Raw genomic sequence first — 22,880 nt, forward strand, 5'->3', positions numbered from 1 at the left:
AAAAAACAAAAATAAAAAACACCAGCAACACACAACCCTTGTATGACACAGATCCCACAAATCTAGGCAACCTTAGGAGGCTGGCTCATGCTCACCTCTTTCTTTAATCTGCAGATTCACTTTCCCTGCTTACGTCTTAACTAGACCTTCACTATGGCATTGTTTCTTTCCTTAATTCAGTGGAGTCTCTCCCCGTAAGGACCTTTACATTCAAACCAAACACTTGCCATTTGTTGTGTGCATGAGCCCAGTGGCCACCTACCCAGCCAGCTGCAGCCTGCGTTGCTGTGTACCATTTCAGACAACTGCATTACCACCGAGTAATTGTTTCATTAAAAATAAATAATTAAATAAATAAAAACTGAAGACAGCCCCTCCGGAACAAAAATTAGACCAACACACGCTCCTGCTTTGGAGCTTGCCTCTGTGCAGTGCTGACCTCATTAGCTAAAATACTCCTCCAAGGAGCAGCATCAGCAAATTTCAGCCCCAACAGCCGGAGTAAACTTATTAGTGGCTTTTCATATCAAATAGCACCAATCCCCTTGACAATAGCTTAAATAAACTTGCTCTCAAACTGCTCCCTTTATTTGGCATTAGCCTTGAAGGCTCCTTCTCCGGGGACAGGCATCCACCTGTCCTGTCAGCGGCCGTTCTGGGAGCAGAGGCAGATTCTGGAAGGAGAACAGGTGCTGGGATTGTCACTTCGTTGCCTTGGCAGAGGCTGTTGATCAGGAGGATATTTGCATAAGAAGATTTTGCAGCAGTTAAATCTACTTTGGGCTTTGCAGTCCATCAGTGTCAGGATCCCTAGGGCCATGCTGAGCAGACAGCTTTGTCTACGCTACAGAGTGAGTCCTTCCCTTCCCTTGTGTTTGAAATTACAGTTGAGAACTCTGCACGCGCAGCAGCTGCTTGATTGTTGGGTGAGAGCTCACCAGGGGCTTCTTATACCAGCCCTTACTCCTTTTCAAAAGCCCATTCAAATGAGAAAGGGGGCAGTCTCTCTCCTATGGACAGCTCTGGCATTACTATGCCTTGCAGCTCAGCTGACCAGATGACTTTATCAGCTCTTTTCCTAATTCCATTCATAGTCAATTGACTACAGCCAGTGAGGAAGTGATGTGTAGCAGCTAGAGCAGGAAAAATGTGAGCCTGGACTCTTGGATTCACTTTTCTCTGGCACAGATTGGTAAAGCTTAGAGTGCACGGGTAGGCAAAATGTGGCCTGGGGGCTGGATCCAGCCCGCCAGGCCATTCTATCCGGTCCTCAGGGCCCCTAAAAATTTAGAAAATTAATATTTATCTGCCCTGGGCTGCCTGTCATGCGGCCCTCAATGGCTTGCCAAGACTCAGTAAATGGCCCTCTGCCCAAAATAATTGCCCGCCCCAGCTTAGACTGACATTTCAGAAGCAATCTGTGATTTGAGGCCGGTTTGGTGCTCAGCACCTGTTTGCAGAGGTGGTGAGCACCTGAAATTCAGCAGAAGTCAACTGGCACCTGAAATTAGATCCTGCTTTGAAAATATGGACCTTGCCTACTGTTTTGTTTCAGTTTCCCAATTAGTAAAACACAAATACCAATGCCAGCAGCCCAAAGGTGTTGAATTGCTACAAGACTTAGCTTATTATGTTTGTTCCTGTAAAATATGTGGAGGTCCTCAGACAAAAGGTGCTGGAAAGACACACCCCACACCCCTGGCATGAGAGCCTTCCCCACCCTTGTAGGATGACTGTGTACTAGTGCTTATGCAGGGTTGCTATTTACAGCCTTGTAAATATTTTAGCAGGCAAACCACAACAGGATGTACTGCGGTTGCTTGTGCCGAAACTCCCTGCATGACATGACATGACTGTACCCAAGGCCTCAAGCAGATTCACTGGGGGCTGTGTGGTCACCTATGGCACTTTACCTCTCCTGGCTCTTAGTTAAGGAAATTTTACGCAATGGGGCACCTCCTTGTTAGGAAGGCATCTGTGCTGTAAGGGCCCTATTGCTATTATTCCTCTTATTGCTTTGGTTCATTCTTTGTGTTCAAGGGTTGCCTTGAAGCCCCACTATGGGCCTGAGCCGTACTGTCCTAGGTACTGTGCAAATACAGAACAACAACATGGTCCCTGCCCCAAAGGTTTTACAGTCCACACCTTTGTGAAGAAGCATGTGGAAGCAAGGGGCTTTTCTCTTAGGCTCAGCCAAGTCTGCTAAGCTTTCTGTAAGAACCAAGTGGTTCAGTGCCAGATAGGTCAGTAAAGTCTGTTTTGCAGGTGGAGAAGGGGAGACAGACCAGGTAAAAGCAACTGGTTCTCAGGCCTGTGCTTTCTCTCATTCAGCCAGGCAGTCCTGTATTCTGTCATTGCTCAATATGCAGGTCTTAAAAACTCCCAACAGTTTTCATTTGTACCAACAAACACCCGGTGATTTCTCCTCCATCAGCTGGTACCCTGTTGTTTAATTTGTGTGCTAGCAAAGCAAAGCAGTTATGGCACATTTGTCCAATTACAATATAATCAGTTCTGGCAATTACAGTACGCTCAGTTCTGGCTCGTCGGAGATGCTATTTACTCTGGTATGATGAAGCGATCTGCCCCGGCCTCTTGTATTTAAAATGACAGCTTGATTCATGCATCTTTAGGAGAATGAGAGGGGAGGTTACCAAGACTGTGGTTGTACAGCAGCAGGAGAAGGGGAGAACAATTTCCCCCCGTCTTAGGAACAAAAATTTTTTTCCTACCTTCTCAGGCAGAGGAGTTATCAACAAATGTGTTCCTGAACTGAGTATATCCCAACCCAACTGACATGAACATTAACTCAACTGAATTACTGAATTTGCTTTGCTTAGGTCAGGGCCTCTATTCCATTTTCTGCCTATAAATTTTTTACTAAACAAGGTCATGAGCAGGAACGCTTGCAGAAACAGCTATCCGTATGTGGAAATGAAAGAATACAGGTGGAAAGTCAAGTCTGAATTTGCAAACATAAATTATCAACACCAGAAAGCTGGGTTTAAAAGCTATGTTTAGCCAATCAATGCTGGATACACATGACTGGTTTGTTCACTGAAAATTAACAAACAAAGTTTGAATTTCAGGCTCTCTCACACAGTCTAAAAGCCAAGAAAAATTCCAGAGTCATGCCAGCGAAGAATTTTCAGTATTCAAGAAGTAAGAGCAAATTGTCACCTTCCTGCTGATAATTTGGGAACATCTATATGTTTGCTGGAAATTATTCAATCTGGTGGCGTTAGGAATTCGTAGATTAGTATTGGGATGACTGTATTAATTTCAATGTTATGATGCTGACTTATACAAGTCAAGGATGTAGCCTAACATTACCATCCCTACATTTAACTAGAACAGGAGCAGGCAGTTATTTCAGGTGGAGGGCCTCATACTGAGTTTTGGCAAGCCATCGAGGGCCACATGACAGGCAGCCAGGGGCAGATAAATATTAAGTTTCTAAATTTTTTAAGGGATCTGTGGGCCGGATAGAATGGGCTGGCGGGCCACATCTGGCCCGCGGGCCGCATTTTGCCCACCCCTAAACTAGAACCTTCCTTCCCAGAGTGCTCTCTGGGCAATGTAACTACATCCTCAGTTCATCCAGTGAAAAAATGCAGGCACCACTAACCTAGAAACAGGCAGACAACTGGTGCACAGGAGATTGGGTGGTAGGTTGTGGCAGGTGGTAGATGCGCAAGAGAAAATACTGCTTTGAATCAATGCCACAGAGCAAATCTCCAAGTACCACGGTTGTTTATAAAACAGAACAAATAAGATTTGTGCATGTTCAGAAAAGACCTCAAAGAATAGATTACATGGAATTCAATCCTCTTGCCTGGAAGATCGGGGGCTGATGCCTGTTGTAATTATTTGTATTGTGGTAGCATCTAGGTCCCGAATGACATGTAAAGCCGTATAACAAAGATCTAATCACTGTTCCAAAAACCTTGCCTGCTGAGCTCAGGACTGGAGTTCCAGATTAAGTATTTCAGATTTGATGCTTAATTCACTGTGCCAGCCCCTCTAATACGTATTTTATCGACGGGGAGAAGAGTATACTCCGCATAGTGAATAAATGGTATTTGGGAGCAGGGAACCCCTTCTCTGACTCTCCTCGCATTCAGACCCTATTGATACTTCATTTTGGATGATGACGGTTTACCACTCCAAAGTCTATTATTATTATATAGTCTCCAAAGATTTGAATGCATTGATCATAAAGCCCATTATAGATGTCCCACTCTACTGATACTGTAACGAGCTTTACTATAACGGGATGTGAAACCTGAATTTTATGGCAGAGCCTGCGTATAATTTGCACCGGGTTATAAAGCCCATGAATTATTGAGCTGATTTCCTTCCTGAGCAAGTGTGTGTGTTATTGTGCTGCAAGCTGCTGACAGTGACGTAGGCACTAACCTGCTCCAGCAGCATCTCTTCTCACTGCTGGCTCCTGCACAAGCCCAACAGAATGCAGCTGTAAATAATTGGCAAAGCCAGGCAGACTGGACCAAAAAAGAGGAAAATTACACACTGAAGAGAAGAATGCAAAATTGGCACCAGGTCTGGAGAGCTCCAGTGAGGAGTGTTCTCTTTAGGGGTATCTCTGTAGTAAACACACAGTGAGGCTTTATCTTCTGGGACACCACATGATATGTATGACTATCTGCACACATTAATGATTTGTGGTGCAGTTAGTGCTTCTGAATAACCGGCAGTTCAAAAGGCCAACACCCTCTATCAACTCGGTGCCTGTATGAGAGTGTTACAGTTGTGTTACATGAGTACCTGGAAGAGCCCCTGGGACCAGAATCCCATTGTGGGAGTTCCCGACTCTGCCAGCAGCATCAGTGGAGCCAAACTAGTGTTAGCATGGAGAGGAAAGGTTCACAGAATCCCCTAATCATAGAGGAGGCAAACCTCTCTTCCTGTAATAGTGATATATGAAAGGTTTTTTCCTGTCTACTCATCAGTAAAGCTATTTTCACTATTAGTTGAGAGGGGAGATCGGGAAATTACCACTATTAATAGTGGGTTCTTTTATTAATACAGATGGAGGCTTAGTGGTGAAAGGGGAATTCTGCACCCACGGCATATTTCATCCATGATTCCGTTTTGGGAGTTCCTGCAGAGAAGTGGAAGCAGGTCAATAATGTTTGGTTTTTAGAAAAAAGCAACTACTGCACATAAATAGGATCTGCAAGGGATAGAGATGTTGGAACCACACCTAGCTCAAAACAGCAGGATGGCACGGTGTTTCATCCAGAGTGAGTACTTGGGCCCAGCTCTAATATAAATCACTCTAAACATGAGCCCAACCAGCTAATCTGTACCTCATCATTCTCTCCATTTAGTTGGTTAAAGCTAGCGGCACTTAAACCAGACCGAGAGACATTAAAAAAAAAATCTGCCAAGTCTGTAAGAATCCCTAACTGATTTTCATTGTGACAATCAGCTGCTTCCCTTGTATCTGAGAGAAGCAAGGTCCAGAAGGCAGAATCCTGCTGGTTGTGCTATTTTTATTTTTGGTCATAAGATTATGAAAACATTATGCTTAATGCACCCATTTAACGTTACTGCTTCTCTATCCTTGTAGCCTCAGGCCCTGCCTTTTTTTCCCACTTCCTTTCTCTGGTTTGAATTCATAGCACAAAAGGATCATCCTCCCAGGTGGTTTGTTTCTTAGGGTGGTGCCCTTGCTGTGCTTCTCCCTCTGTTGAAATCCATTTAGAAATTCATTGGCTAGAAAAACCCTGGTGTGAAAGCAGACATTAACAATGCTGCATTGTGTTTAATCCCCCAGATTCCTAACACTGTTTCTTTTAGATTTCCTCACTGTCTCATTCCTCCTATGCCCAGTGAGAAAAAGGAAAGTCACTTTTCTCTCCTTTTTTTATCCTTCAGTGATTTGACTCTTCTTTTTTCCTTCCACCAGCCCCCTTCACCAAAGGCACTAGCTTTTTTAGTTCATCTAATCTTCATTCCTCAATGAATCCTTAGAATTGGAGAGTCTAATCCCCTTTTCATAAAGGAAGACCCTCTGGCCGGTTCACAGTTTTTGCTGGGAATTATTTACACGCAACTGGGATTGTATAGGGTATGGGCACAGATGAAAAGGAAAAACTGCCATGCAGATAAGATGCCACATGAGATCAGACTAAAGGGGTGCTGTCAAAGAGTTTGGGGTTCAGATTTAATCTATCTGACGTCTATAAATATGGCTGGGGAAGTCATTTACCAACTACAAAAAAGACCATCCAAGAAATCCTTAGAGAATTTTAAATCCAAATACTTTCTTAAAGCTTCCTGTTGGAGGATATCAAAGGTAGCATTTACATTAACAAACTTTAGATCAGGCTAGAGGAACATTATTTAGTCCTCTTGTTTCAGTTGCAGATACCCATTGTCAGCAGTGAGTATTTTTGTAGTCGTGACAAGTCTTCAGGCCCTGTGAGGACTACAGCACAGTGCTTAATTAACATGGCTATAACAGACATGTTCTTGTCCAAGAAATCAAGCCCATTGCTTGTTATAACAGAGATGCTTTACCATCACTCTTAAGGACTGTGCTGTAGAGAAGTAATAATTGGATTTTCCTTCCTCTTCAGGGCTGAATTTTTATACTAACTTTTATTGGAAGCTCCCTGACCATTTTACAGACATTAATTAAATGTCATAAGAACTGGGCTTTCCCTACCACTATAAATAATATCCTTCTAGGTTTTTTCTTCAAATGCTGAAAATGAGGACAGGATTTGTTCAGGCCAAAATGTTCAAAGTGGACGCTGATTTTGGTTCCCCAGAAGGAGATACCAGAAGGTCAAATCAAAGAGGCTTTTCACTGTTTGGACTCTGCAAGTCTCTGGTTGGACACGCAGCAACTGGAGCACCCCAGTTGGAAGAAGTTTGGCCCGACTTGTCTGCAGTCATACATGTTGGCTAATTGATTTTTTACTTTGCTGCCTTGCTTACTTTACTAACCTCCCTGCACATCACTTATTTGAAAAATAGTCTGACAAAATGGAAAATTAAAAAAGAAGGCCACTTTAGGCACTGAGCTGTGAGATGATGGCCTCCTGAACGAAGCAGATGTATTTAGACATAGGATTCTTCCAAAAATAGGGCTCCCTGTCTTAAGCTCTTGAAGCCATAAAAGGTTGACAAGGATCTCACCTCCCTAAGGACTGACAGCCTAACCCTCTTCTACAATCTAAAAGAGGGAGCTCACTTTCCATCTGGGGCCAGACACTGTTACTTGTAGGCTAAGGATCTTCTGTCTGAGCAGCCTTCAAAGACTGAGAATATGGTAAGTGCATCATCTTTCCTTGCTATCTCAGGCTCTAATGATTGGAACATTTTTTTTGTACCTGCGATATTGATCCCACACGCTTCAACCAGTCTCTGCAAGGCTTCGTGTGAAAACATATTGCAGTATAGACTTTCCTAAGACAAATGATTTCAGAACAGCATTGAGCAGCTCTGACAGACACTTAGCGGATTCCCATTTGGTTAATTGCCTCATCTAAAATTATTTAGACATGCTTGAATGACTACCTCATTAACAAATTATTACATTTTATAATACATCCATTTACATTCCTTTCTTTGGTCTTGAAAACTTAAAAAAAAAAGTGTTTAATAATTAAGGCATTTTCTAGGGAAAAAATGTGCAGGATTAATTCTTTATGAGTGGAAATGTGGTGATCCTGGAGTTTTCTGAAAGGTTATTCTCTAACACCAACACAACAGATACTATATATTTCACAAAAGGGAAGGATTCTGATTTAGAGGTTCACAGCTGAATGTCTACAGCACTAATAAATAATTACTGGCACTTTTGCCATGCCTTATCTAATGATCTGAAAGAAAACTGGTTATAAATGGTATATACAAAAAGATCACCTCATTCATCCTGGAAATGCAACCACCCCTGTGGCTGTTAACAGTACCCAGGAATAAGATACAGCAATTTGGACAAAGTGCAAAAAATGGGGAATACTGCATCCACATGAGTATGCCGAAGAAAAGCACTAAATATCAGAGATATTCAGCTGAGAAAAATGCTGAAACAAGCTAAGAACAACCTTAAACAGGCTGTTCCACTGTGTTAAGGATCAAATTGTGCTTTGACTTAGCTAGTGCAAAACCAAATTCTAAATGAAAGTCAGCTATTTAATTTCCAAATACTCTATATGTCAAATAACCAGAGAGCCACCCGTCATGGAGAAAATAGCAGCTGGCATATGCAAATAATCATAACCACATAACATTAAACTCACTAGTATAAACAAAAGGAAAGTGATGTCCAGGATGAGAGCTTCAAAGACACATGCATTACTTTGTAGGGACTCATGGCTCTGTGTTGGCCTCTGGTAGAGATTTCTGTGTCTGTTGAGATATGTAGGTAGACAGAGCTAGCATCAAGACACAAAGTAAAAGATAGGAGATCAATGCAACTTTTTGTGTTTTTGCCTCATCAGAAGTAAATAGAAGGGGGGTTGAAGACAAAGCAGTTGTCTCCATTGCAAGTTCCTGGCTTTGGTTAATTAATGCTACAGAATTTCTTACAATTAGGAAGTGTCTTTTTATTGTGGGTTAGCTTTAGCTTTCCGGGCAGCAGTTATGAGCTCCTGAAAATAACCATTTGTAATGGAAAAGCTGACGCCCCTTTCCTGGCTGCATCGCAGTTGGGCAGGGTGAATGGAAGCTGGCAATTAAAAAGATCTGCTTTGGGCCCAAGTTTCTAAACATCAACACCCTGCACATGACTGCAGAGATCCCATGTTTTGCTCACGGGCTCAGTTCAGAAGGGGAATCTGGTGACCAGATGGGGAGTCTTTCCATGCTGCCTGCTAGGCATTTGGATGATGGGCTAGCAGCTAAAGCATAGGACTTGGGGTTTTCTAGAGAGGTATTTTTTTTCTGACACCGGCTTGCTAGTGACCTTGGTCACTTTACCTCACTCTATTTCCCCATCTGCTGTAGGAACTGTGAAAACCAAGTGCTGGGTATGAAATGTGTCTTGTCTCTTCAGGCTGGGTATGCTATCAAAGTGCAATGTACTTTTTGCAAATTGGGATGAGAATATCTTGTGTGCTGCAGGTATTTAAGTAGAATTCATGTATCCCCCATTCACCATCTTACTCCCTGGAGTGATAAAATGTTTCCAACTCTATTGAGGTGAGGAAACATTTTAATAGAAATTTGAAGAGACAACAATTGCCTTTGCTCTGGCACCTGGAGGTGAGATTAATTGAGTGGAAGCAGCCATACTCTCAGACGGCTACATGACAAAATTGAAAGCTGCTTCATGCAACTTTTCCATAGGCTCTGAAATTCGGGGAATGTTAAAAGCCTGATCCTGCCTTACTATTCACCCCCAAAGCTCCTAGTATCCTCTGCTGCAGTTTGCTGGTCTGGGAATCTCAATAGTGTAAGGCTTCAATTTAGGGGAGGCGGAAGGGCAAGAAATAAGGCCCCAAGATACTCAGGTATTGAGCACTTTGCTTGTAATAATTATGATGACTTTCTTCCACTCTGGCCACAGATGTTTTGAAGGATTGTAAGATATTTGATAGAGCCTTAACCTGTCTGGTACGGAGGACCACTCACTCTCTCTGAAAATGTATCTGCTTCTGGACCAGAACGCAGCAGCAACACTAGTGAGAATATGTACTTTGCTAAAGTCGGCAGTGCCAGCTCAACTGCAATTTGTATTTTAGGGAAAGAAAGACAAGTGAAACATGGAAATAGATAAAGAAGCTGCCACACCTTTGCTGTCTAAAAGAAGAAAAAGAAGACACAGAGACATGCCTATGGGCTAATAATTCCTTTGTGGCAGGCTTGTTCTTTGTGGTTCCTAAAAAGGGCCAAGGCGGTTTGGTTGAAGGAGGAAGCTGTGGCGGCTAACTTGTTAGCTGGCTGTATACATGCAAAGGAAAGACAAAAGTCCTCGTGCCTGGCAGCTTGTTCCAGCCGGAGGAATAGTTCTGTTTGAATTACCACGGCCAGGACCTCAAGAGTGGTGAGAAGCCCACTGGCTTACACCTGATGGGTCACCAGGTGGGATGTAAACCAGTGGGCTTATTCTCTAATCTATCCCATCTGAAACCACAGTCTCCTGGCCCTCCCTCCCTTCTCTTAGTCCCCCCTCTCTGCTCACTGCATGCTCTGGTAAGGAGGACACGGGGACGTCTCCTTGCCTGGAGACTGATGTATACAAGCATGCCACAAAACTGAAGCTCTGTGGTATCACGGTGGTCTTTGCAGAGTCCCCTAGGCTGGCCTGGCAGCACACATACCCGGGAGTGAGGCTGCCGGAGCTGCCACATGGGGATGAGCTCAGGTGATAACATTTGGATCCAGCCCCAGGGTCTGCTGGGATCTGAGATGCCAGGGGCCTGGCAGGCAGGAAACCTTATCGGGTCTCTCTGCCGCTCCCCCCAGTTACACAGATGCTCAGTCAATCCGGCTTTGTGCTGACTCCAAAGGAAGAGCTGGAAAAGTGAAAGCTTTCTGGAAAAGGGCAGTCGGGCTGGAACAGTGCTTATTCCCCCGCCCTCCCCCAGCAGACAGGAGCCTCACGCTGCAAACGGAGGAACTTCTGCAGTTGCAAAACTCAGGCTCGGCGCCGCCATTTCCTCCCAGCAACACCCAGGCCTCCTTGTTTGCCAGCCTGTGGCCCTCTCCTGCCGTGCTGCCTGCTAGAAAGTGCAGTGCTGCCCTCTCGTGTTCACCACGGGCCTTCTTCTGTGCCCAGCTGCCCATGCTGTCTAGGGTCACCCCAGCAGATTTGTAGAGAGAAATCTCCTATGAAGTTGACAAGAGGCAGGAACACAAAATCATCCCTGCACACATGTACCGGTTCAAATAGACACTGAAAAGACTGGAAAGCAACAGGAAATACTTCAGGCTGAGTGATATCTATCTACATCATCCATCTCAGGCTCCCTGCTGCTCTTTACCTTGCCTAGCATAGCGCATGTTGGATACAACACTGCTTTCTCTGTGCTGGACTCAGAGAAGACATTAGTTAGCACGTGCTTAAGTGATTTTGAAGCCTAAGACCCCCTCAGTAGAGAAGAACAGAAATGTCAGTACATGGGCAGCATGGCGGCAAAGAGAATTGAATGTGGATTAGAAGTGCTGGGAAATACTTCAACTCTCAAGAACAGAGCAAGGGAATGTTTGATAAGGGCGAGGGGCAAAATCTGTTTAAATTTGAAAAAAAGGAAATAATGTTTGTACACAGCTTAGCCAGCCAGTGGAACTCACCAACATCAGAGAGTTCAGAAAGGAGGATCTGAAGAAAAAGTAGACATTGATACAGGTAACCAGTGATTTAGGTAAGACCATTTTGTTTTACACATAAGGAATATTAGGGGACAAGTTATCCTCCAGATGAGAGAGACTGAGAAAGAAACTTCCACTATCAGCAAGTCAGTTTTTATTGCCCACTAAAGGGAGTCTTGTGTCTTCCTCTCAAGTGTCCGGTGGTGACTGCTAGAGATAAGAGGAAAGACAGACCACAGAACAGATCCAGTGTAACCGAATCTACTAGGACAGCAGTTCTCAACCTTTTTTGTGCCAGGACCCATTTGTAAACATTGATGGCCAGTCCGGACCCAGTAAATAGTTCAAGTGGAAAACAGCCCCCTGGCCCTGCCAGTGCCCCTCACTCCCAATACACCCTCACCCCCACTCCCCAGCCCTGCTGGTGCCCCTCACTCCTGACCTGCTACCCCCAAGCCCAAGCCCTGCAGGAGGAGGGACCTGGGGGGGGCGCATGCCTCCCAGATTTGTGTGCCCACAGCAGGCATGGGGCTACACCCTGGCCAGACTGGCATGGGCAGAACCTGCCTCTGTGACCCAATGGGTGGTACCCAGTGCAGAAGGGCCAAGCGGGGCAGTGACACGTTGCTGCCACCACAACAGGTGGGACCACCACTACCAGGAACCCTGCACCAGCTGTGCCACCAGCAGTGCGAGGAGTAATGGGTGGGGATGAGGGGTCGCACTTCCCTCACCTCATCCCACCACCAGCCACTTGCAGGCCAGGCCACAGATCTACCCCACTCCCATGGCTCGGCTGCCACCATTGCCCTCCGTCCACAGCTTTACCCCAGAGGAGAGGTGAGGTGGTGGGCAGCACGGGCAGCCTGAGAGGAGCAGCGGCAGTGGTGGCGGCCAGGCCATGGTGCCAGGATAGAGCAGTGGCCCAGCATGTGAGTGGCTGGTGGCAGGAGGAGGTGAAGACAGTGCAGCCCCCCCAGTCTGTTCCTCCTTGAGCTGCTAGCAGTGTGGGGGGCGCAGGGGTCTCGGCAGCAGTGGCAGCAATGAGTCTCGCTGTCTTGATCTGCCTTCCTGTGCCAGATCCCACCCACTGGGCTATGGAGGTGGCTCCTGCCCAGGCCAGTCTGGCCAGGCTGCAGCCCCATGCCTGGTGTGGGGGCACAAATCTGAGGGGCATGTGCCCTTTATGCCCCTCCAATGTGTCTCCTGTGGGCCTTCCACCCCATAATCTTTCCCCCTCCCAGTGCGGGGAGCTGTGGCAGCTGCTCTCCACACTGCCTGGCTGCCTCGTGCATGTGTGCATGTGCACATGCATGTGGCACCCCCTGCCTGATTGTCCTCCTCCCGCTTCCTACAGCTCCAAGCAGCCCTTTGCAGGCTGCAATTCTGCCAACCAGCAAGGGGAAACCCATGGTTTCCCACATTTTTGTCCTTTAAAGGATCATTCATTTTTAAAGTTTGTTGATCCATTTTTAAAGTTTGTTTGTTCCCTTTCATATATTCTTGCAAACCACTTTTGGGTTGCGACCCACAGGTTGAGAAATGCTATACTAGGACACGTGATGGGGTACCTAATTCTAACAAAGAATTGCTATGAAACCTCATTAGGGATGTGATCTAGAGCTCCAGCCCCTGTCATTTAAGACAATGATATTCAATCTTCTGGCCCCATGGACCGGATGAGTGGCACAAAGCTGATCCGCAGGCCAGATCCAGCATGGGGGGTTGGTCCTCAGGCCAGATCCAACATAGGGTGGGTATATAGGATTCGTCCACAGGTGTGATGTGAGGCAGCAGCCCAGCCCCACACACCTGATGTGGCTGCAGAGTGACATTGTGCACTGGCTTGGCCATGCATATCAGCGCAGTTGGCACACAGGGCTGTGTCATTCAGCCCACAGGACTCCCCCTGGGTCCAGAAATTTAGCATCAAGGGAGTGGTGGCAACAGTAATTTTCATGGCCTCCAGAGCCACCTCCACAGTCATGGCAATTAACACTGCCACCACTCCCCTCGTATCAAATTTCTGGACCCATGGGGATCCCCTGGGCTGGATGACACAATACCATAGGCCGGGTTCAGCCCCACTAATTTAAGCTAAAGCAGGATACACTGACTGTGAGTAAACAGTAGGGGGTTATAGGATCTAAGATCAGCTGCTTGTAAGACACAATCTCCATCCCTAAACCTATGTTACATGGAATTCAGAACAGTAATTTCCCAGCCTGGGCTGCTATAGCAGATCTAAAATGGGAAAAGCTTGTTAGATCCTTGTTCATGATCTGTCTCGGAGAAGAGGATACAGTTTTGCTTGTAGTACAGAGGGTTTTAAAAGGTTTTATTGGTTGCAAAAATGAATTCCATATTGATAATGCCAAATGCATACCAGAGTATGAAACGGTTCAATACCGTCAGGTAACGTATGGGACTGGACAGCAACCCCCAGAGACTCCAAGGTAACAAAGAATGCAATGCTGGCTTTGAACAGCAGCACTGGAGATTTGACTGTCTTAAGGAATAACGCTCTGGAGGTTTGGAGCAAATGAAAACTGCATAATCTTTGACTCCTCTACAGAAAGACTGGATTTGCCCCTATGTCCCGTGCTGATGGGCAACTGGGTGAGTAACAATAAACCTGCTCTGCTCCTGGCCTGAAAATACCAGGACTCAGAGGAACAGACAGGTCTCTGTACCTTGGGGAATAAACAGATTTCAGCTGAGAACTTTGTCGAACCATTAAGCTCAGCAGCGATTTATTCCATTTTAAAAGACAAAATATATTCCTGTCCATTCTGTATCCTGATACAGAAAAAAGGCAGCGGAGAGGGGAGAGCAAAGAGAACTAGGAGGGAGAGAGAAAAGAGCCAGAAGAGCAGACTCAGTAAATGAATCCTGCTCTGCTACCCCCGCAGCAAACTATGCGTAAGTTAAATATAGACCCAACACTTCTCCAGAGAGCCAGATGCACGAATGGATCACACGCCATGAATTTGTAGCAGAGACTCTAGTCTCTACCCCACTGGCTGGCAGAGAACACTTCATTTTTAAATCATTAGTGCCTGTCTCCAGGGTAGCTCTCACAGCAACGTATGGCAGAAAACAGTCTTTTTAAAGCTATGCAATGTTTCTCTCTCATCGTGGCTCCTTTGAGGGATCCAGAGCTACCATTTAATAAACAAAAACACCTGAACACTTGCAGAAAGTGGCTACCTCCCACATCTACCAGGGCAGGCTCAGTTGAGATGAAGCTCTTGTTAATGAGAGAGCAATCAGCATTAACTCCTTCCCTACTCTCTATCACGGATATCACTTAGCAGTTGTACTCCCACTCCTGATGTAGGTACTAGTTCTGCATGTTCACATTAGAATTACTCATGTTTTCACAGTCAGGCATGTGCTTATACACCTTGTAGAACTAGTTTCCTATTCAGAAACGGTCTAGTTCACAATGCTCAGGGAACAGAAAGAATGCTGCCATGTTAGGTAAATAGTCTTTGATGGCCCATATTTTTGTCTGGGTGGAGGGAAGTGCTATCATTTCAAGAGTCCTGGCTTTGCAGTGATACCTCTATCTCTACCTACCTGCCTAATTTTCCTGTCATTGGTTCTTGTTGAGATATCAGACCATGGGAATCGCATTATGCAGATGACTATCTTGCATGTACCCTACCCATATGTTTCCTATGCTGTATCCCCTTAAGTGCTGACCCTAACTAGACCACACTGGTTTCATCTTCCCCTGCACCTTTCTGAGTTTATCTAACTGGAAAATTGTTTAGTGAACTGTTTGGGAGCTAGTAGGATCTTTTTGATTTATTCTCTTTTGTACAGGGTGAGGCACTGACACCTGAACAGATAACAGAGTATAAAGGCATCTTTGAGATGTTTGATGAGGAGGGCAATGGGCTAGTTAAAACAGAAGACCTGGAGAAGCTTATGAGCCTCCTGGGGATCAACCCAACCAAGAGAGAGCTGTTAACAATGGCCAAAGATGTGGACAAAGACAGTAAGAACCTCTCCCCACCTTCCCAGATGCTCTGTGGTTCACAAGAGGAATCACCAAGGCAGGACAGATCCTTACTAGATAGCTACTCAAAAGTGAGCATGTTAAAGTACCCTAGTACTTCATTGTTCTTTTAGATAAGGGCACCTTCAACTGCGATGGTTTCCTGGTTTTGATGGGGATTTACCATGAAAAAGCTAAAAATCAGGACGAAGAGCTGAGGGCAGCCTTCAAAGTCTTCGATAAGGAACACAAAGGCTACATTGAATGGGATACACTCAAGTAAGTAGTAGATTTGCTTCATGTAATGCTTTTGGGCTCTAAGCACACCCAACTCCCACTGATTTAAGTGTCAGAAGTGGGCCATGCTTTCCAGAAAGAAAGATGATTGCTGTGGCTTTAGGAAGAATTTAGTCAAAGAAATAATTTGCTCAGCTTTAATACTCATAGAGATTTGGGCCCATGTCTTTAGTTTGAGTAAATCAACCACTTACAATTTGAACTATGCTGATTTATATGAGCTGAGCATCTGAACAAGTATTTTTAACAACAAATATAACTAAGCTGTAGTCATCATCAATGTGGGAGCAAAGGTAAAAGGCAGCAAAACATGAGAAAAAGACACAAAAGAAAAATAAAAAGCAATGAAAAAAGAGTACGTCATATAAGTAGCTAATCTTTCTACTCTGCACTTTAAAATTAGCTAATATTTCTACTCCACACTTTAAAATTAGTCTACATTTCCAAATGCATACAAAAACAGTTTCCATTAGTCTGGATAAGATTAGTTCTTTTAGTTAAGGTTGTAAAGAAACATTCCTCTGGTTAAGCAGCATTAATCAAATTGTCATTCATAAATGAGTTAAAAGAGGAGCATGGAGCTCCAAAATTTGTGTTTATCATTAAGAGTGTTTAATATCTCTAGATCTTGGCCTTGATAAGCAAAACCCCCAAATTTTCTTTAATTAAAAAAGCTCTGGATTTGCCTCAAAGCTCCAAGAAACTTCAAAGGACTACCAAGGTTGGCAGGATCTGAGTTGCTACAGAGGTGATATTACAGTTTATTCCAAGAGAGCCAATGCAGGCCTTGGCAGGATCCTAAGTATCTGCCCCAAAAGGCCTAATCATTTAAAAGGATGCAAAAAACAGGAATTCCTCTAGGAAAGTAAGATTATTCCAACTCTTTGAGCTGCTGCTTTGGGAATACAGGAGTGAGACAGTTTACAATTGGCTCATCAAAGACAGCTCAGTAACCAAATGCTTCTGGATTTTCTAAAAAAAAATCAGTTCCATTAGATATACAGTGGCTGTTGGGTTCTTTGGCAAATCTGATGCTACCTGGATATTTGATCTTGAATTGTTTTTTAAAATTTGACCACAAATATGGTTGTGCTCCAATTACTTCTAGGTTGTCAACCCACGTGATGCTCCAGCAAAAAGAAAATCTTAAAAAATAACACACACTTTCTTTTAACTTGTAAGCACTAAAGGAAGTGATGTCTCTATTCCCGTCTCCTTTTGCCAAAGGAAGGATAACTGCCATGAAGGTCTGTCATGGCAAAAAGCTTCTCGCAAACCATATTTGCTTTATTGCTCTGGGGATCATCATGCTGATGGAAATTGCCTGAGTTACACACCAAGCATGTGGCAGACAGGCCAGCCCTGTGCACATCACAACTCAGCAAGCACAGCATAGCCAGCAGGGAGAGAAGCAATAATCCACAGCACTTTTCTATGTGCTCGTGTACACAAGATAGTAGCAATCTTTGCAAAGGTTTGGCAGCTCCAGAGAGATGTGGCTGAGTGTGTTTTCTTATACCTACTGAAGGTCTGCATCAAATGTCTTGCCTTGCTGTATTAGCTTTTCTTTTATGCTGTGTCAGATAATGTGAACTGTAACATGCCTCTCTCTAGAGGCCAAATCCCTATATTTGAATGTGTGATTGGCCTGTCAAAGCTTTATTACATTCAGGATTCTCAGACTTATAGACTAATGCCATGGGTGAGATTTCAAGAGCTATTTTCTTCATTAAATGGGATCACAGCATCTCAGCTTTCTGTTTGTGTTGGGGTTAGGAAGAGATAATACACTAGAAAAAGTACTGTACAGAATGATCCTCAGTCAGATGGCTTACAAGGGCTTTTCCAGCTCTCACGTCTGTGATAGTATAGCGTGGTGATAACAAGAATGTGTAATGCCATAATTTCATGCATCTTTTCCATTGAATATGAATAAAGCATGCTGTAGGGGTAGCTGTTGGTTAAAGTAGGAGGCTGGACACCAGGATTTCTGGATTCAATTACTGGTTCTGCTGTTCATACAACATGACTGAGATTTTCAGAGGTGCTGATTATGTGCAGCTCCCATTTACCTTTAAATGGATTGCCAGTGCTCTGTACATATGAAAATGAGGTCTTGTGTGACCTTGGCGAAGTCATACATCCTCTCCATTCCTCAGTTTTCCAGTATGTAAAATGGATCAAAATGCATCTACCTGCAAATGTGACGTGACATAGTTAATGCTGCACAAGGCTTCAAAATTCGCAGAGGGAGGACAATGCTTTGATCTGTATTTTAGGTATGTGCTGATGAATGCCGGAGAGCCACTGAACGAAAATGAGGCTGAATTGATGATGAAAGAAGCTGATAAGGATGGGGATGGAACCATTGATTATGAAGGTAAAGTATCACCACACAAGGCCTTTTTTGCAAATACAGGTACACAAAGACATTTCTTCCTGATCCTCTGTAGTCACCAACTTTGCTCTTTCTTGACTTCTTCAGAAGCATTGCCCACAGGTCACCCTTTAGGTAGGATTAGGTGGATGTATTTCATACTCACTAGTGTCAAGCACTTGTGTGTGATCTAGGACCACAGCAGTGGGAACTCTTGAGTTTTAATGCTGCTCTGACGCTAACTTCCTTCCTGGACCTTGAGCAATTCACATAACCTCTTCAATCTCTCAACACTCTAGTGATTTTATGCCCTTAATCCCCTGTGAGGACAATTCTATATTCATCCTACTTAGGGGTTTTGTGGGATTAAAGATTGTTATGGTTAAATCTACTTCCCAAAAGCTAATATTTGCAAAACTGGCTGGTCATTGTGTTTTAATTTTAGCAGGTCCAGTCTTAGAGTAAAGGAGTTCATTGCTTTCTAATAATCAAATGCTTCAAATTGGTCACCCAAAATCACTAGTCACTTCTTAAAATTTTGTTCTGTGTGGGCACGTCTATATGAGATGCCTAATGTGCAGCAGCCTAATAATACTGAGCAGTAGCATGCCAGGCAAAAACCGTGCTAATACGCTACTGCACAGTAGTATTAGGCTACTGTGCATTAAGCATTACAAAGCACCTACTCTGGATTCATTCAAAAGGTGTTTGGATGTTTATCTTGCTGGGATCATTTATCTCTGGCAGGGGAGTGGGACTCAATGATCTTACGAGGTCCCTTCCAGCCCCCAGTATCTATGAAATGTATGGAAAAAAAAACGTGTGTCGGTGCTACTGTGCAGTAACTGTGGTTACTGTGCATTTAGTAAGTACTTCATTAAGCAAGTAGTAAACTAAATGCTCAATAACTACTGAGCGCTAACAAACATGTAAATGCGCCCTGTATGTGTGTTGTGAGGTCTAATTAGGTGCAGTTCCAGGGCTCATAATTTATTCTTTTTGCCAGCACTAAATTAGCTTTAAAATATTTGGTAAGATGTTTAAACTCTGTAGTTAAATGAAAAAGAAATTCTTTTTGTAACAAGAAAAATAGGAGTTGAAGCACATGAATATCCATTCATTGGGAGCATTGTTTTATACAGCAGAATTCAACTACAGTTGTCTGGCCCTCCAAAATTATATGTATGACATTTATAGTTGGGATAAAGCTGTTTTTACTTCTGTGCCGATCTTCATAAAAAAATGCTGCCTTTCTCAGTGCAACCTGAAGGCACTGAGAAATGTCTGTTTATGGTTTGGATTAACAATGAAAAGGCTGGTCAAGAGGTGGCTGAGTTTAATAATCACATTGCATTTCATCTGACCTTTCAGCAGGTGGCAATAGAAGCATACGGCAGAAAGATCACAGTGTTTTCCCATTACTCATACATTATTCAGACTTTTTGGAAAGCAAATGCATTCATTAGAGACATCTTGGCTGTCTCACTCACTACTGTAGTTTATGGGTACTCTAATATACGGTACTACCAGAAATGTAATTTTTATCTTGTATGAGAAGATAGGAGCTGGACAAAAAATTGTTTTGATCAGTGACTATGCTCTAAAAATATTGAGTTCTCATATGATGGAGCATTTTAGACACAGAGTCATATCAGATCCAGCACATGGTTCATCTACCTTTCTCAAACAGTGGTCAGTACCAGACACTTCAGAGGAAAATGCAGTACAGTACAATAGTCTGCTCAAAGAGAGTGTTTTTTCCTATAATCTTTTATCAGTTAAAGGATAGGTTAAATCATGATGCATGCAGGCTTAGAGCCTTTTTTATTCTCATTATGCTGTATAAATATCAGTTAACACATTGTCTCTATTTTACAAGCAACTTCATAGCGCTATACCCACAGCCAGGAATGAGCCAAGACTAGAGTTTGGGAATGCCTAACTTGCAATTTTCTGTTTAGACCCCTTGGTCCCATTTCTTTCTGTAACACATTTTTCCGCCCTCTCCCATTTTTGCTATATCCACCCCTATCTTATGCAGCCTGTAGACACCTCAAATAGCTCATGTCAGGCTCTGAACACTTTATTTCTACTCTCCTTTGTCCTAACATAGACACATGCTGCTAATACCAAGAGAGACTTTCTTGTTGGGAGAAAAGTAGGCAAGGCAGTGGCAATGGTCTCCTTACTAGCAATGTCTGACAATGTAATTAGCTGCCTCCAGCTTACCACAATTCATTAGAGAGCAGTAGACCTTCCTCTGACACCTTGACACTACCAGTTTGACCCAAGCCATTTTCTCACTGAAGCACCAGAACAGTAAAAATGGAGCCATGGGGGGCTGCCTTGCTCTCCTTTTATTTTGAATGCAGTGGCATTTAATTTAAAGGCCCTTGCAATTAAGGCTCTGTGAGTTTCATACTAATAATTTCTTTTAGGTGAGAGCTTAGCAGTCAGGTTCTCAGCATGAAAGCTGGGCAAGATCCTTGTAAGATGCAAAACTGGAATTGCTCAACCCATTTTAAAACTGGAAAGGAAAATAGTTTTGGATTCCCCTCTCCCTGTATGTCTATAAATTAAAGGCTGGTTTAAAAAAACCCAAACCACTAACTCCTTTTAGCATTATAGATTCTTCTGGGCTTTGGATGAGGCCTATCTGTTTTGCTCTGAACTAGTGTGGTGAGTTTTAAAGTCACAATGTGAACATCTCTGTTCTGTGGTACTACACCAGCAGAGAATTTGCCCTGTGCTCTGAGCGCAAAGGTGGAAGGCAGGCATGTATGTTATATAGGGAAAGAGGAGATCCCCTTCCATTTCTAAGCAAATCTCATGCATTAGGAGTCCAGAGTGCAGGGCTCAAAGTGCTGTTCGAGCTGCAAGAGACCCTGTGCTGCAGAGACCCAATCCCCTCAGTAATTTTTATAGAAGTATCCTATACTGGGTGTATCAACCTGTGATAACTCCTACACACACTCTGAGATTCATGCCAACAGCACCAGGTCAGGCTAATAAATCTGTTCTGTCTATGGTTCTCTCCCTTTCAGAGTTTGTGGCCATGATGACCGGAGAATCCTTTAAGCTCGTTCAGTAGGGCCCTGAAGAAGACATGTATTTGCTCTGAAGATCTTTCCTAAACACCTTCACTTGCAAGAGCTGTAATTCCTTTCAAGATGACATGGCCTGGAGTTGTCAGAAGCCATCGCATGTCTAAAAGCTGTTATCTGGCATTTGCAGGAGGAGGAAAGTGCAGAAAAATGTGAAGGTGAGGGACTCTGCCCACACCAGGGTGCAGAGCTCCTGCAGGACATATTCCTTTATTCAAGCAATTGGTTACAGGCCATGGAAATTGTACAAACACCATAATTTGTTTATTAATAAACTTTATAAAGAAAGTCTTTCCAATATGGCTTTAAAAAGAGTCATGTGAAAGGAACACTGTGTACTTGGGAAAGGAATGTGTGGGCCTTGCCAGGGCTCTCACTTCTACAGTAGTATAAATCACTCCTGGGACAGAGGATTGCTTTCAGTTCCACACCTGCTTTTATCCATATAAAAAAAGTTTCACATCATAGTTAAAATTGCTTAAACTTCACATTTTCACAGCAGGCCAAATAAAGCCCCCTGGGGGAGTGCCTAAAGCACAGTTCACATTACATTGAATTTTAAGGAAAATACAATATTTCAGTGGTCTGAGTGGGGAAAAAATAGAGGTGACCTTTGTGATGTAGTCTGGGCTATGGAGTAGATGGAAACACCTCTAATCCTGCAGAACACTTCTGACCCAGAGAACAGTGGATCAGGAATGGAAGTGGAAAAGGAGAGGAAAACCTGGTAATACTGTATGTCCTGCAGAGTTCAGGAAAATCCATCCTAACAGATGTACTCTTTCTGTGGGGCTAGATTTACAAATGTATCTGAAATCATAAAGGGGAATGTTGCTTTTGAAAATCTTACTAATTGCCTGTCAGCAACTTTAAGTGCTAAAAATACTTTGAAAATCTTTTTTTTTTGTTCCTATATTTTAGGATAAGAAAGAAGTTATGTCATAGAGTCACAGAAAATTAAGGTTGAAAGGGACCTCAGGAGGTCATCTAGTCTGGCCCCCTGCTCAAAGCAGGACCAGGCCCAACTAGATTATCCCAGCCAGGGCTTTGTCTAGCTGGGTCTTAAAAATGTACAAGGATGGCGATTCCACCACCGCTCTGGGTATTCTGTTCCAGGGCTTTCCTACCCAACCAGTGAGAAAGTTTTTCCTAATAGCTAACCTAAACTTCTCTTTCTGCAACTTAAGTCCACTGGTCATCTGCCACCACTGAGAACAGTCTAGGTCCATCCTCCTAAGAACCCCTCTTCAGGTTGAAGGCTGCTATTAAATCCCAAATCAGTCTTCTCTTCTCCAGACTAAACAAGCCCATGTGCACCAACTCCCTAACATTTTCATTGCCCTCTGCTGGACTCTCTTCAATTTGTCCATGTCTTTTCTGCAGTGGGGGGCCCAAAACTGAACGCAGTGCTCCAGACATGGCCTCACCAGTGCTGAATAGAGGGGAATAATCACTTCCCTTGATCTGCTGGCAGTGCTCCTATTAATACAGCCCAGGATGCCATTAGTCTTCTTGGCAACAAGGGCACATTGTTGGCTCATAGTCAACTTATTGTCCACTGTAACCCCCAGGTCCTTTTCTGCAGAACTGCTTAGCCAGTCAGTCCCCAGACTGTCCTTGTACATGGGATTGTTTCATCCTAGGTGCAGGACTTCACAGTTCTTCTTATTGAACCTAATGAGGTTTTCTTTTGGTCCAGTCCTCCAATTTGTCAAGCTCTCTGAATCCCAGCCCTACCCTCCAGCATATTTACTACTCCCCTGAGCTTGATGTGCATTTTGCTGAGGGTAAAATCCATCCCTTT

At 43.8% G+C, this 22,880-nt stretch overlaps 1 protein-coding gene across 1 annotated transcript; it reads left to right on the forward strand.

Moving 5' to 3' along the window:
* Positions 1 to 13,769: 13,769 nt before the first annotated feature.
* On the forward strand, positions 13,770 to 21,367 carry CALML6 (calmodulin like 6). The gene is made up of 5 exons (XM_019493827.1): positions 13,770 to 13,911; positions 15,124 to 15,298; positions 15,433 to 15,577; positions 17,875 to 17,975; positions 21,017 to 21,367. Exons 1-5 carry the CDS (start codon positions 13,900 to 13,902, stop codon positions 21,061 to 21,063), a joined length of 480 nt encoding a protein of 159 aa, XP_019349372.1. The 5' UTR covers positions 13,770 to 13,899; the 3' UTR covers positions 21,064 to 21,367.
* Positions 21,368 to 22,880: the final 1,513 nt, after the last annotated feature.

The sequence above is a fragment of the Alligator mississippiensis genome, chromosome 13, assembly GCF_030867095.1.
Source record: "Alligator mississippiensis isolate rAllMis1 chromosome 13, rAllMis1, whole genome shotgun sequence".
Classification (NCBI taxonomy): domain Eukaryota; kingdom Metazoa; phylum Chordata; order Crocodylia; family Alligatoridae; genus Alligator; species Alligator mississippiensis.